This window comes from Notechis scutatus, chromosome 3 (genome assembly GCF_049901735.1).
Source record: "Notechis scutatus isolate UNSWTSFEM ecotype Mainland chromosome 3, rNotScu1.2, whole genome shotgun sequence".
Lineage (NCBI taxonomy): Eukaryota > Metazoa > Chordata > Lepidosauria > Squamata > Elapidae > Notechis > Notechis scutatus.
The window spans coordinates 68,571,927-68,587,810 of record NC_142011.1 but is presented as its reverse complement, the minus strand read 5'-3'; the positions used below and the strand labels follow the sequence as shown (position 1 = coordinate 68,587,810).

The following is a 15,884-nucleotide window of genomic DNA, read 5'->3' as shown; positions in this document are numbered from 1 at the left end:
TTCTACACTTACTGATCATATTCTTCAACAGAGAAAAGATGACAGTGAATTATAGTCATAGAATTTAAGCAAACAGCATCGTGGGTATTCTTATTAGAATACAACTGTTAATTAGAGCCTGGTATTACTGTATTCTATTTTCAGTTTGATAATATTATTTCTAAAGGCATTATTTGGGTGTTAAACATCAATTTAAAAACAACCTATGGCATGTAGTAATGGAAGTCAGATTTGTATTATAACAATATTGTTATATAATATAAACCCCTTCCCAAATATGACATATGCTCACACACCCTATCTCACAATCTGTTATATCATACTATGAGTTTCTGAAATGACATTAAATTTTCTTCCATTATAAAGTGGTAGGCTCACTAAAAAATCCTTTGCCCTAATTCCCTACTTGTCTAGAGCCTTATAAAGTTTTACATTTCTAACTCAGAATGTAAAGTATAAAGGTGCAAGTAAACAATCACTGTCATCAATAATTAAAGATTTTCACCGGATTCATATTCCTGATGTATGTACGTATGAGTGCACTTGGATTAGGATATCAAAAAGCAAAAAACCAGAAGGCAGCAAAGAAATATTAAAAACTGTAATTCTTTGCTGTCAACTGTTGGTCATCTGGACTATTGCAGTTCAGAACTGGTGTTCTATGTATGTATACATGCAGACACAATTTTTCCCCAACACTTGATTTACATTCAGATTTTCTATCCCAGTTCAGAGCAAGCAAGCAATACAGTAACATTATTATCACTCTTTGTGAAGAACAGCATGTTTTCCTTTGACACTTACATTCTGCTACCCCTACAGAATAAAAATGCTGAACAAAATTTCAACAGCAGCTTCTTATCACATGCTATTGCTTTCCGAGACATAGTGTAAGGCAACCACATCTGTTTCTGCGTTCCAATAACGTTAAGAATAATTAAGTTCTATTAATTTAAGCAAATGCAACAATTAACTGATGCTGTCAGCTTCACAGCCGTTCAGTACATTCCATTAACGGTTTCCAACTTAAACTTAGCTGGTGTCTTCTTAAAAGCAGAATTCACCTAACCAGCAACTCTTCCGACATGCAAATAACTCAAACAGGAGAAAGAATGCCACATCCAGTTCGTGTTTCATTTTCACTCATCATTAGATGCTGAAATCAGGCAATGTTTAAAAAAAAAAAGTAGAATGCATTCGTGGATGCTTTAATACATACCTGGGAAACCCCCTAGCACCATTGCTGCATTAGAACACAATTGTAGGTATCTGCATTCCGCACAAACATTCAAATGCTGTGAGCAGCTCCAATCCTCACCACACAACACACAGAGAGAATCGGAGCTTTGTCTTTCTTCTGACGACCTTGGGCCTGCTTGAGAGATTTCCCTTGCCTTAAGGGCAATCTGTCAGTTTTCTTTTCACTATGATATGTGACCGATCGCAATTAATTTCAATCTTGCCCACAAGCAAAGAGTTACATCCCTCAGCAAGCCTGCAAGCACAACTAGAGAAATTGCTGGTCTCCCATCTCTGACCCACCGAGGCTCCAGTGCTGTTGCTACTGCTGCTGTATTGTTGTTGCATTGCTGGAAATCACTACGATTCAACTAGCATCCCTCTTCTGAAACAGAAATCATTTTGAAACAACACTGCCCTTTTTCTTGATTGAGAGCCCAGCTGATTTGATTCTTAATGACCCACTCTTAATTGCAGATAAATGGTTTGTAACATCCACTCAGGCACACACACACACACACACACACACACATATGTATAAATGCTTGTTTCTGATTCTAATAATCAGCGAGTGCTTGCCAGCCCAGCAGAGCTGACTAAGTATTATATTTTACTTTTCTCTTGATCAGAGCTGCAGCGTGGGATTATGTTTATATCTTCAGGGAAACTGTCTGCTTTAAATCCTTATCATTGCCAAGCAGATGCTAATCCATTTAATGCCTCTTCAGTAAACAGTAAGGATAGATTTAAAATTATTTATTTTATATAGCAATTAAATAAAAATCACAAGAATGCTGAGTAGGAAGTTGGCATGAATCAATAGTCAATATTTACTCACTAAACTTAACATTCTTTCCATTTAGAAAGCACATCTTCTGTAATATGCCTGCAGAGAGCCACATCTGCAACATCTGTTCAATGCAATGGCAGAGCCAATGAAAAATTACTGGTTACAATCATTCTCAGACATTATTACACTTACATTTCTTACACTCAAATGCATTTTCAGTATTTGAGTACTGAACCAATAGGTTTAAAATCTGTACAAAGGAGGAAATCTGTACCCAGATATGCATGATGATGTATAGCAACAATCCATTATCTTTTAAGAAATATCATGTAGGAAAGCTAATTTCAGAACAAGATTTAAAAACATTAAAGGACGTGTTATAGCATCCCAATTAAAAGCTCCTTGATTGTCATTTTGTTTGGTGGATTGAAATGTTTTCTGATACAGTAAGAAAATCTAACACCATTGTTAATGACTGCAGTGACATCTATTGGAAAGGCAGCATTTTAACTTTAGAGCCATGCTGGATCAGACTAAAAGCCAATGTCACATTCCCATTGTGATCAATAAGAAACCACACAACTCTTTTTGCTGGTATTGCCAATTAATTTGGCTTGCATTTTTCCTGAAAGGAATCTGTTGTTTTAATTGTGTAATAGAAACTTTCGATTAAAATTGGGCAGAAAATTAAGGAAAAAGGCAAACAGAAATAGACTCACTGTTTTGTGACTTCGACCGTTCATTTTGCAAACTGATTCATAAACTATGAAGAGTAAACATGTGCCTTAAATAACTTCACTTAAAAGCAAACAGAGTCACTCCTCTCTAATACACACAAGCAAGTGATATTCAGAGACATGCTCTGGGGTCTTTGATACTCTCTGAACACTGTTTTCTTGCAGATGTTTCACTATCCAGATAGTAATATGATCAATGATGTTACCTAGTTGGGTAATGAAACGTCTGCAAGAAAACAACAAAGCTCAAGCACCAAGAACTCCACAGTTTACCCTGACCTACAAATATTCTCTTCTATTACAGACATGCTGTTTTTGATACTGGAAATATTATACAACTATTACTAGCTACTGCAGTTTAATCCTCAATAACCAGCCTTCTCAATTACACAAGGACTCTCAAAGAGATTGCTAGGGGTTCCATGAGAAATTGTGACCAATAAACAAAGAGAGAAAGACCGCTTTTTAAACTTTGTGCACCACACAATGCTATGATGCCCAAAGTTTAAAAAGCAATATTTAGTTTTGCATTGATAGTAATTATTATGTGCCGCAACTTAGTTCCAAGCAGCCACATTGCCATTGTTGCAAATGTTATAAAAATCTGATTGTGTAGACAGAAACTGTATTGTGAAATTTTCACATTTTTGGGAAATTTTTTAGGCAAGGATCTGAGATCTGATCATTATTTCAAGGATTTCTCCAGGAAAAAGGGTTTAGAAAGTTAAGTAATTTAATTCCTTTTAAAGCTATTCAGATTGGTAATTTTCTTCAGATCTTTTGGTAACTTAAAAAAGGACTATGTAAGAAGATGGGAACTACTCAAGGAGGGAATCAACCTAAAAATAAGGAGAAATTTCCTGACATTTAGAAAAATCAATCAGTGGAATGGCTTGCTTTCAGAAGTTGTGGATGTTCTATTCTGGAGGTTGTTAAGAAGAGATTTGACAAACATTTGTCTGAAGTGGTGTAGAGCCTTCTGCTGGAGCAGCGAGTTGGAGTAGAAGCTCTCCAAGGTCCTTCCAACTATGTTATTCTGTTATGTACACATAGTCCTCAACTTACAACCACAAGTAAGTCCAAAAATTTCTGTTGCTACGCAAGACAGTTGTAAAGTGAATTTTGTTCATTTTACTGACTTTCTTGCCACAGTTGTCAGGTTAATAACATGGTTGTTAAGTGGATCTGGTTTCTCCATTGACTTAAGCTAACTGGGTGGTGGTGGTTTAAAAATAGTGATCACATGAGTTGGAGAAACTATTAACCTCATAAATACATTATAGAAATATTTTATTTACATATTCGTATGGAATATATAAATGTTATATATAACATATTTTACATAATATATAAAATACAACATGAAATTTCAAAATGATTCACATGTAAAAAAAGATTATGGTTCAAGAACCTTCGTATTTCCAGAACTACTTACCCTCAACACTGGTTATGCGTAGTTAAACAGTTTACTGAGAAATGGCATATTCATGATCTCTATCTTAACTAAATTTTGTCCACACTTCCTGAAGAAAGAGTCTAGAATATTATGGCATTAAGGAACTTTTCCCCATTCAATTGTAATAATTCTCTAGATCTTTTGGTAGTTTAACAAGGGACTATGTAGGAAGAGGTACTTCCTCTTATTTCTTAAGCCTTTTCCAGCATTCTTTCTCATCAGAATTCAAAATTCTAATATTCTGGCAAAAAATGCAATTTTATAAATATGGTGATCACAAGCAACTTTTCCTTAGGTAAGAGCCCCAAAGAACAACTCTGAATGTAGCAATCCAACAGGTTGAATAATAATTTATAATTTACCCTCTGTAAAAACATTTTCTTCCTCTTCATCCTCTTCCTCTTCTGGATCATCCGAGCTGCACGTTCTTACTGCTTTGTACGGTGGTGGCAATTTCATGGGTGGTGGAATTCCACTTTTCTTCTAAAAAGAAAAAAAAAAGCCTTTCATATTATGCCTATAAATTTCAGATAGTTCTGATAAGGAATCCATTGCATATGTGGTGTTTATAAATGCTGTTTTCAAAAGAAGCTTCCAGTTTCATAGACTTCGGGCTTTTCACATTTCTGTCCACATCAAAAAGAAAAAGAAAAAAAGATTGATTTTATATTATCTCATTGGAAGCAAGGAATACGAAGATGCTAATGTCTCCTTATACCAAAACAATGATGATAATACAGCGCTTAACTGACAACATAAATGGAATAATACAATTTTCACCAAGGATCAGAATGCTTCATAAAATAAATACACAGCTTTCAAGGCACTTACGGAAAAAAAACCCCAGCTTATAAAGCTCCATCAAACATTACAGACTATGCTGTTTTCAATATTACCTCTGGTTAACGAGTGATGTATCATAAAACTCACAATAAAATCTCATTACCTCGCATAAATAAAGGCATTTTCGATAATGGTGCATATAGTGATACATATCACCCTAAAGAAGGAGAACTGGAGGACTCCAGTAGACACAACCAAGCATCTCTGTTTCTCAGGCTCCAGTCATTTGTGAGCTGTCCTGTAAGGCTGAATTCACTCAACTACAATCACATCATCACATTGCTAAAGGCAAATGCATTTTAGTAAACAAACAGTGAGTGCCAAATGTCACGAGACCAACACAAATGGCTTGAAAAATGCTGCTTTATATGGCAGAGAGTCACGAGCCATGATTTTGCATGTCATTTTTAGAAGGATTATTATTTTTTCTAAAATACTACAGTAAAAGCAGTAAAAAAAAAGACATTTTAAAATATGGAGTTGCAGTTTTATGTGAACAATTGACATTTATTCTGAAAGCATGCCTTTTGAATGTGGGATGGAAATAAAATGAAAAATTGCAATAGGCGATAAAAAGGAAAGGCAGTTCAAACTGAAAGCGTATTGCAAATCAGGATAAAATAAATTTCATCCAGTTAAGATAAGAATAGCACCAAAATAAAGAGAATTAAAAAAAGCTTTCACGATTTAGGTAGCAGAGGAGACCAATCTGCACTCTATCCCAATCAACACTAAGTTTAGGAGCTGAAAAGCAACAGATTAAATGGGTTAATGAATTCTAAAGATAAAAGTTAAAACCTTTATCATACTGAAGTCAAATGCAATTATTTATTTATATCCTTTTATTATTACTTTATAAATAACTCAAGACAGCAACATATACAATCCTCTCTTCTTCTGTTTTCCCCACAACAACAACCCTGTGAGGTAGGTTGCCTGAAAGAGAGGGATTGGCCCAAAGTCAGCCAGTCATCTTTCTGGTGATTATAGTCTATGAACAACTCGTATATAACCAATTTGGTCTTGGCTATTATTTTACTACCCAGCCTAATGTCCAGCTGTAATTTCCTTCTGGTTTCCCATCTAAATGCAAACCAGACCTAACCCTGTTTTGACTTCAGCCTTCTGTTGCGGCTTGCTGTGGCAACAGCTGTTGCTGAGGACAATAAAGATTAATCTGCAATGAGTCAATCCACTCAGTTTAGATACAGCTCTGTTTTGTTTTCACTTTAACCTTTATCTGAATACTATTTTCATATGCGCTATGAAGATGATTATTTTATGTTGCCTTTCTCTGAACATGCTGGGTTGTTTAAATCCATTGAATCTACTAAATCTAGAGGAAAAATTAATTCTTCTGCTGACTCAGCTTCCTCTTTAGGAAATGTTGTCTATGCTTTCACTCAGCCATAATCAAGATTTTACCCTACCCAGCCAGAACATAATTCTATAGTCAATTGAGGAATATCTACACAATAATGTATTGGACCACCCTTTTAATGACATTTTCCCTATTTGTCATTTCAAGCTGATCAAATCCAACATTATCTGGTATATGGTGGGGGAAATGGCATCCTATTTATATTTGATATCATTACTTCCAGAATCATGAATTCCATTAGCTTTTGAACTTAACACCCATTTTCACTATAAATACTTCAGGGACGAAATCATTTCTGTAGAAAAGGAACCATTACCCATACAACTACTTGCCCATGTTACGAATGCCAAAATTCTGTATAATTTAGCAGTACAATCTCTGCCCAGGGCAGAGCAGTATTTGAGTTTTATTCACGGGGGGAAATCTGTTGAGTACTGTCTTCACAATGAAATGGCTGTTAAATCTAGCTGATGGTCTGAATTATTTCAGAGACATAATATATAGCCAGTTCAATGACAAGTGGTATTTCTTCAACAAACACACAAATAAATAATTTCTTCATGGAGGCCTCCATACAGACAGTCTCAATAGCACAGCTCCAGGAGTGAGTCTCCATTGGTGTATTTATACCATTAATGGCTGAATGTGCATGTGTGCCTTGGGAAGAACCTCCCTGCAAAAACGTGTAGTCAATTACTTCCAGGGTGATAAGCGCTCTTCCTGATGTAAGAAGAAGCTTATTGTGATGACACCACAATATTAGCATTAAAGAAGAAGAAAAAGGACATCTATAGCTTAAAACATATACCTTGAACTTGACGAAATCCACATAAACATTTAAGGTAAAAGTTCCCCTGTCCAGTTTTGTCCGACTCTAGGGTTCAATGTTCATTTCCATTTCTTGGATGAAGGACTCAGTGTTGTCCAAATATATTTTCCATGGTCATATGGTCAGCATGGATATATGTCAAAGGCACATGGAATGCCATTACCTTCCCACCAAAGTGGTACCTATTAATCTACTTGCATTTGCATGCTTTCGAATTGCTAGATAGGCAGGAGCTAGGGTAGGAAAGGGAGGTCATCCTGTTATGCAGCGCTTGGGTCTCAAAACTAGGCTGTTAGCCTTCTAATTGACAAGCTCAGTGGTCTTTAACCATTGAACCATTCCAAAAAGGATACTTCTCTACAAGAGGCATAAAACAAAGTGTCGAGATAAACCTTTCCACAGGCAGTAATGGTTGAGCTCCAACTTCTAGCATTTAAGAATAGAAGTATAATTACAGCCTTTTGTTTTGTGACCACTTTGAAATATGACACTGAAAAATGTAATTTATGACCATTTTTCATGCTTAGGACCATTACAGTATCCCCATGTGATGTTTGGCAACTGGCTCATGTTTATGATGGTTATAGTGTCCCAGAGTCATGTGATCATCTTTTATGACTTTGACAAGTCAATGGGGAAGCCAGGTTCACTTTACAGCCATGTTAGTATTTTAACAACTCTTAACAAGGAAAGTCATAAAATGAGACAAAACTCACTTATCAATTGTCTTGCTTAGCAACCAAAATTTTGAGCACAATTGGTCATAAGTTAAAGACTACCTGTAATCAACTCACAAATATGTCTGTCGGACAAAACTCTGTAAAGAGAAAGAAAAATCAGAGAATTGTAAGAATACTTTTGCTTGGATCCTCTAGGACAGGGCTGTCAAACTCGCAACCTGTGGACTGGATGCGTCATGTGCTGGCCACATCCACAACCGATTTAGTGAAAGGGGGAAAAGTCATGATATGTCATGTGATGATGCCGTGATGACACGAGTTTGACATCCCTGCTCGAGGACATCTGGATGAGTATCTTGAGAAGACTGGATTAGAGGAGGTAGAAGGTCCTTAAAAGTCAATTGGAGCCTACCCAAATGAAAATCATGCAAAGGATTAAGGTACAATCAACAGATTTTGCATAATCAAAGCTTTCTTGCTATTAGAGTGGTTGAATTATTTGCAAACATAGTTTCAAAGAACATGATCAGAAGGCAGTTCAAGATAGTTCAAATGGAGTAACACAAACACTAGAAAACAAAAACAAATTAGAAAAGAAGCCAATGCCCAGATTTATATTTGTCAGGTTTTTGAATGGAGGATAAGGTTTGTTGCCTAACACTTTTGCCTCCACTTTCCAACCTGCAGTTCTGAGTAAGTAGCAGGTGTTGGCAGACTCCCTGCTTCCTCCTAACTTATCTTCTGTAGGAGGTACAGAAAGCAAGGTTTTCATATTCTCAAAAAATAACTCCTCCAAAGGATTCAGAAATCTTGGGAGAATGGTACTCTGTTTCTCTAGGCATAAACATACAAATACAAAAAAAGATGCATTTTGGTATTAATGGTTCGTCCTCGTAAAATGCATTGTATTGCCCATTTTGTTTGCAGCAAAACTAGAGTTTGAAGGCAAAGTCATCAACTTAAAAGTCTATGGTTGACTTCACAGACACCTAGAATGGAAAAATACTGCTGTTGATCCTATTGCCAGAAATGTAAAAGATAAAATGTTCTCTGTTGAAGAGTAGCTCCTTTAATTACAGGTAGTCCTCAACTTACATCCATTTGTTTCGTGAGTGAAATTATAATGGCACTGAAAAAAGGGACTTATGATCATTTCCACACTTATGACCATCGTACATCTCTATGTGACCAAAGTTCAGATGCTTGGCAACTGGCTCATATTTATGATGGTTGCATTTTCCCAGGGTCAGGTTTGCAACCTTCTGATAAGTAAAGTCAATGGGGAAGCCAAATTCACTTAGCAACCATGTTACTAACTTAACAATTGCAGGGATTCATTCAACAATAAATGTGGCTGGAAAGATTGTCAAGTGAACCAAAACTCACTTGTCTTAGCAACAGAAATTGTGGTCTCAATTGTAGTTGTAAGTCAAGGACTACTGGTAGGACACTAGCAATTTTAAACATGTTATTTATTTTCATCCATCAATGCACACTGGTTTAAAAATCAGAAATGGTTTTCCAATCATTTTGACCAAGACTGGACTATTCAAGTTATTTTAAAAAAACTTGGGAAAGGAGAGCTTATCCAATCTATATTACAGCAGTACATTTATTAGAACAGATTTATAAACTAGTATGCAAGCTCTCAAATCCCCAAGAACACCGCACCAGGCAAGATAATTAAAAATACAGAAAAAGAGAGGGCGGAAAAAAAATGAAATGTGACTGTTTAAATCATCCCTGCTCCCAATTAGACATACAAAGCTGGACACATTCAAGCGAACAGCAAGCACTGTTCATTTCACATACCATGAAAGTAATAATTTCCATATTTTTTAAGGAAAACCAAGAGCTCTAAAAGTTCATCCTAGCCTACGTTAATTTTCTTATGGAGAGTCAAGAGACATCCTCATAGCCTTGTTGAAGAAAAGTGATTATATATCATCAATCAATCAATTCTATCAATCAGTTGAAGAAAAGTGATTGCCTATCAACAATCAATCAACAATCATGTCACCTCACAATTTGTTTTTACTTTTGGTGGGAAGAATGGTGAATTGATGGATTGCTCTGCAAAAGCAGAGCCAATGACGGTGGCAAAAATCAAGGAACTTGTGAGTAGACTGGTTCCTGGCAACTTCTCTGGATAAGAAGACAGAAGATCACCCATATGTGCCCTGGATGGCTGCTTCTTGCAAAGAGACATAGGACATCAGTTTTCCATGAGTTTGACTGCTGGGAGATGGTGAGATCAGCCATTTTGCTCAAGACCTCAGTGGAGCCTTTTAAAGGACACTAAGTTTGCAAACTTTACTTTTTAATCACTTCCAGAAATTGCCTATTAACTATTTTGAAGATGTTAGAGTTCTTCATAACGACAGATTTGAAGTCTTAATTGAGTGAGTTTATCTTCAACTCTGAACAAGAGTTGAATACTAATTACAAGCCTAAGAACTTAAGGAATATGAAACAAGCAGTAAAAGCTAAATCAGATTTTGATCTAAGAAAGGTACAAATAGATTAAACAGCATTAGCACTTAGACTTATATACCACTTTATAGTGCTTTACAGTCCTCTCTAAGTGGTTTGAAGAGTCAACATATTGCCCCCCAACAATTAAAGATCAAGATAAATTTGGAATATTGACTTTTACTATAAGATTTTGGAATTAACTATAAAAATAACTTCTTGAAGGACTTCTTGCTGTTCTGCTTGTTGCAAGTCATGACCAAAGATAAGTGATGATTTTAGAAACTGGACACTAGAGGCGACTAAATATTTTAAGTGGTAGGAAAAAAAAGCATATCTGGTTCGGTTAATACTAAGACTTTCAAAATGACAAAAATGTTATAATACCATAAATATTAAAAGAGATTTTTGAAGAATGGAGCTAGAAGTTAGTAACTTTAATATCAGCACTATCACTAAAGGTGTCTGTTTCTATGGATAGGTTGTGTTTAAAAGATATTAATGAAGGATTGAAATATGGATAATAAATTCTATCTGATAAGCTAAAGTACAGAATCTGCAACTACAAATACAGATGAAGAGAATGATTTGGATAAGGACAATTTACTAGATATACGAAAGGAACTGGCTGAAGTTTTTAAAATTAAAATGGAAATATAAATGATATACCAAGAGAATGACTTGCAATGTTCTTCCTTTTGGATCTACAAAAGAGGCCTGTGCAAAGGGATAAAAAAGAATGGAAGAGAAATAAATTCATGTGATAATATTTGATTGAATCAAAGATTTAAGATTTGTACAAGTAAAAGGAAAAATATAAAATTGATTTATTTGATCAAAATTAAAATGGTATTTATTTATTGTTCTAGCAACTTTTCATGGACTTTTTTTGTAGAAGAGCTAGCAGAATAAATCCCTTAGAATCTTTAAGTAGCCATAAGATAACTAAGTCCCACTCCCCTTGAATGCCATTGACCCTTATCTAACTCTAAGCACGTGTCAACAATTAGTTGAGAAGATTCCTATGCACAGGATTTTATTAGCAATAAATCAGTTTAATTAAATGTTCATGTGTAGATCTGGTCTTTCACACCTGATTTTTGCTGACATAAGGATTGAAAAGTAGATGTTTTATAGTTTTGCTTACAGATAATGGACAGGATATGGAGGAAGAGATATCTGTTTAACCTTAAAGGAGAATGAAGAATTATTAAATTTGTTTATTATTGTGATAAAAGTTGGAAATCACATTTTATATATTTATATTTATATATATATATATATATATATATATATTTATATATATATATATATATATATGTGTGTGTGTGTGTGTGTGTGTGTGTGTGTGTCTGTTTCTGTGTGTGTCTGTGTGTGTGTCTGTGTGTGTGTGTGTGTGTCTGTGTGTCTGTGTGTGTGTGTGTGTGTCTGTGTGTGTATAGACCCGAACACGCCAAGACCTGCATATATATAGAACTACAATGACGTGGGAAAATACCCAAGCCGTCGACACCATACATGTAAGCAGTACCAGCAAAACTTAAGAAAACAAATATATATATATATATATATATATATATATATATATATATATATATATATATATATATATATATATATATATATATATATATATATATGTTTTCTTAAGTTTTCATGTTGGGTTCTCGGGTATTTGTATGGATTGGTTATTTTTCTCCCATAGTAGTTGGAAGTATCTAGGGACGTTTCGGCAGAATCTCATCTGCCATCATCAGGCTTCTGTATAGTGTTCATCTGTGAGTCAGGCTTTTACAGTGGTTTCAGATTTGAATTTGAAGCAGCAATAGGCTGCCTCAAATATCAGAAAAATATCCACCATCAGTGATGGCAACTGATTTGTCTTTGGGGTTTCTTAGGATGGTGGATATTTTCTGTATTTGAGCAACCTTTAAAAGAACAACTACAATCACGTGAGAAAATATGAGAGATGGGTCAACAAACGATACAGATCCATATATATATATATATATATATATATATATATATATATATATATATATATATATATATATATATATATATATATATATATTCTGTTTTTATATTTTCTTTTTTCCTCATATTGCTATCTATTTTTTCTTTTCATTCAGCTTTCTCTAAGTATAGTTTATATTAGTTTTTACTATTGTAATTAAAATTCTTAATAAAAACTTTATTACAAAACCAATATGTTTTTACTTTCCTTATGTGAATGATTAGGAAAGTTTAGAATGGTCCCATTTCCAGATTGGACCACTCTAGAACATTTAGATTATATCTATTTTAGATGTGGACTATTTCTGGAAAATCCTTTACAAAGAGGTTTGTTTCATTCTAACCTACTTAACAAGGAAACAAGCTCCAATGAACTAATTGGCACTTACTTCTAAACAGATACCTGTTGGCTTTATAATTCTTTATTATTTTTAGTTCACTCACAGGTGATCTATTTCCTCTTTATTACAGTTGTTATTGCTTCTAATGTTATTCAATTGTTTACATATAAAGATTAAGGGCAATTAGAAGCAAATTTTATTTATCTTTTTAAAACACGTCAGAAAGTCTACTATGTAAGTTCAAATATTATTTGCCTTCTTCCATTTAAAACCATCTTGGATTGTTTTAAAATGATAACTTATTGTATGAATCTGGTTTTGGAAAGCGAGAGACTGCACTTACCTTTTCAGTTTCTTCTGTGTCCTGATCTTTGTCATCTTTCTTTTTCTTGGGGTTTATTACTGAAACTATCTACAAAAAGCAAATATGAATGAATGTATCCGAACAGAATTTTTTTTTGTGAATGAATCAAAATGAAGAGAAAGAGAAAAATGAAAAGAAAGCCAACAAAAAACTATTTCTAAGAAATAGAGTTGTCTAGATACAAACTGATTCCCTTCATTTTTTTTTCCTCTCCCACAAGTTGAAATCCATTCTCCATCTAAATTAAATTTTAGAAAATAAATAAGTGTAGATAACTTACCCTTGGAAGAGTTGACAGACTTTGCACCACAAAAACAATGGGGTTGCCTGCATTTTTAATAGCTTCCACGGCTTCTTCATGAGTAGCATTTTGTAGGTCTGTTCCAGATACCTGCAGAGAAATGAGCTCATTTAGATTTACTTCTTCTGTTCCAAGTCCTGGAAAAAGATCTCTCAGCTGAAAAACCTGAATAAAAACCCCAAAAGGGTTTACTAATATAATAGATATAGTGCTATCTACTGTATACAATTACTCACAACATCAACATAACATCTAATCAATAGCAAAGACTACTGTCTAGATACAATTGAAGCAACACTTCAATTTGATCAATAAAAAAAATTAAACAGTTATAAAAACATTGAATTCTTGGACATTTTAAAAATAACATTGGGTTTGTTCATTCAACTCATGAAGCTGTGGAAGTACATTGAATCAATTTTCCTTAGTGAACTTAATAAACTTATATTTCAAGCTGATCGTTTTGCTTTATGTTCATGCATATTTGGTTTCCTAATGTTGCGTAAGTTTTGACAGCAGTAACATTTCCTGTTATTCTCTGACTGTTTTGGCTTTAAGATACTGTCCTCTTGACTGCACCACTCCACAGAGAAATCCTGATAACTGATGGGAAATAAACTTCTTTTCAGGAACCCTTCCATTACAAGATCCCCCAAGAGAAATTCCCCATGAATTTCTAGTCTCGTCATCAATAAGTCAAAAATAAAAATTCTTTATTTATGCATGTGCTTCTAGTAGAAGGTATTAATCTCTTCTCATGTAGATAAGTGGCATCTGCAGTTCTCTGTACAGTATAAGGACCAGACCACTCAAAAAATAAAAATAAAAAGAACAGTAAATTCAAATGGCACAATTACATCTTACATGATCATTATTTTGTATTCACACATAAGATAAAGAGCTAAAGTTAGGCTGCAAATATTTACTAATTACTACATCTATAATTTGTAGTCAATATAACCTCTGTAAAAATTAAGCCTGTTCAAGCAGGCAGATGCAGACAACTACAGTCTTTTAAAGCCCATCCCCAACCTTTGCGCCCGGTTCCCCACCTTTTTATCGCCCCGACGCGCAGCTGGGTCCCCTCTTGTTTTGATGAAAGAAAGCCCCGCCTTTCTGCCGAACCTGGAAGCTCTCTTCAAAAAACAGCGCCCCCCCTCCCCCGGTGGACTGTTCACACCGCCCCCGGCCGTGGTTGGGACCCCTGTTTTAAAGAACTCTGAACTTACTTCAAGTATTTTATCTCCTGTTTTGAGAGCCTTTGCTCTTCCAGCTGGGCTGTCTTCTAAAACCTGCTTGATAAATATTCCTTTAAGCTCTTCTCCATTCTTCAGGCGTTTTATAACTGTATGCCCACCAACAATACTGATGCCAAGAGGAACATGGGGCTCCCGGAAAATTTCAATTCTGTATGGAGAAAGAAAGCTCTGAATACAAGACATTGGAGCTTCACGGTTTTTGCTAAAATCTGTGACCTTATAGAAACCCAATGCGCTTCTGGTTTGTTGTAAGGTAGACCGCAATGTGAGCGGACCACTGCTGCAGATTGCATGATACCTGGGCCCTTCATTTCTGTCTTCCCTGAATTAATTCCATTTTGAAATCCAATTTCTTTTAAAGTTTTAGAAAAATAAAAATAAGTCATAACATCTGATCTCTATGCCTGCTTTTAATGTTAATTTCCTTCACTCTCGTCCATGCCTTTCAATACACTAATAAATACAGTCATGGAACACCAAATGTCACCCAGCCCCATGTAATCTATCCCTTTTAAAATGAAACATGCCATCTTCATACGTGAATTTCAAGAACTGTACTGTTGTGAAAAAGAGTGATGCTTATTATCTGTGTTATATGAATGTATCAATTCTATGTACAGTCAGAAAAATCACATTACAATGACTGGATAATGCAGTTAGCTTCCTTAATTATTCCTTTTCAGTTTCAAATCATATTATATTATATTTGTTTATAAGATTTAATGTGATAATAAAATAAAAGGAAATAAGCATTCTACAAGCTGTTTGTGAAGAAATAACTTCAACTTTACTAACATTTTTACAGCAACTGCTACAGATCTTGGACTTTACTAGAAAGTACTCAAATTTAAGCACTTCTTTTTTTAAGACATATACTTTTCTGAATTGAAAGAGCTACTAATAAGAATCAATGCATATCATGCAAGTCAGCTAATAGAATACATATGCTACAACATAAACTGTATAATTCATTGCATCAAAGTCAGGCAATAGTAGAAGTTTTCATACATAGAATAACTAGTTTGCAATAATCCAAATATGTCCACAGAGAAACATAAATATTTAGGCATGCCCATGATTCAGGCAGATGTGTTTTGGGGGAGAAGAATATAAAAAAGGTATGGAGACTGGGTAGCTCAGGAAAGTTTGGAGGTCAGTGGGCCAGGTACATATGCT

The 15,884-nt window shown here is 34.8% G+C and overlaps 1 protein-coding gene across 1 annotated transcript in view; it reads right to left on the bottom strand.

The window, feature by feature from the left end:
* The window catches only part of PATJ (PATJ crumbs cell polarity complex component), a 165,981-nt gene that overhangs the window by 68,052 nt on the left and 82,045 nt on the right, over positions 1–15,884 (bottom strand). The window contains exons 25-28 of the mRNA XM_087960374.1: positions 14,679–14,856; positions 13,429–13,539; positions 13,128–13,196; positions 4,585–4,705 (exon numbers count right to left, since the gene is read on the bottom strand). Of these exons, the coding sequence (XP_087816500.1) occupies positions 4,585–4,705; positions 13,128–13,196; positions 13,429–13,539; positions 14,679–14,856 (479 nt within the window). The remainder of the gene's footprint in view (positions 1–4,584; positions 4,706–13,127; positions 13,197–13,428; positions 13,540–14,678; positions 14,857–15,884) is intronic.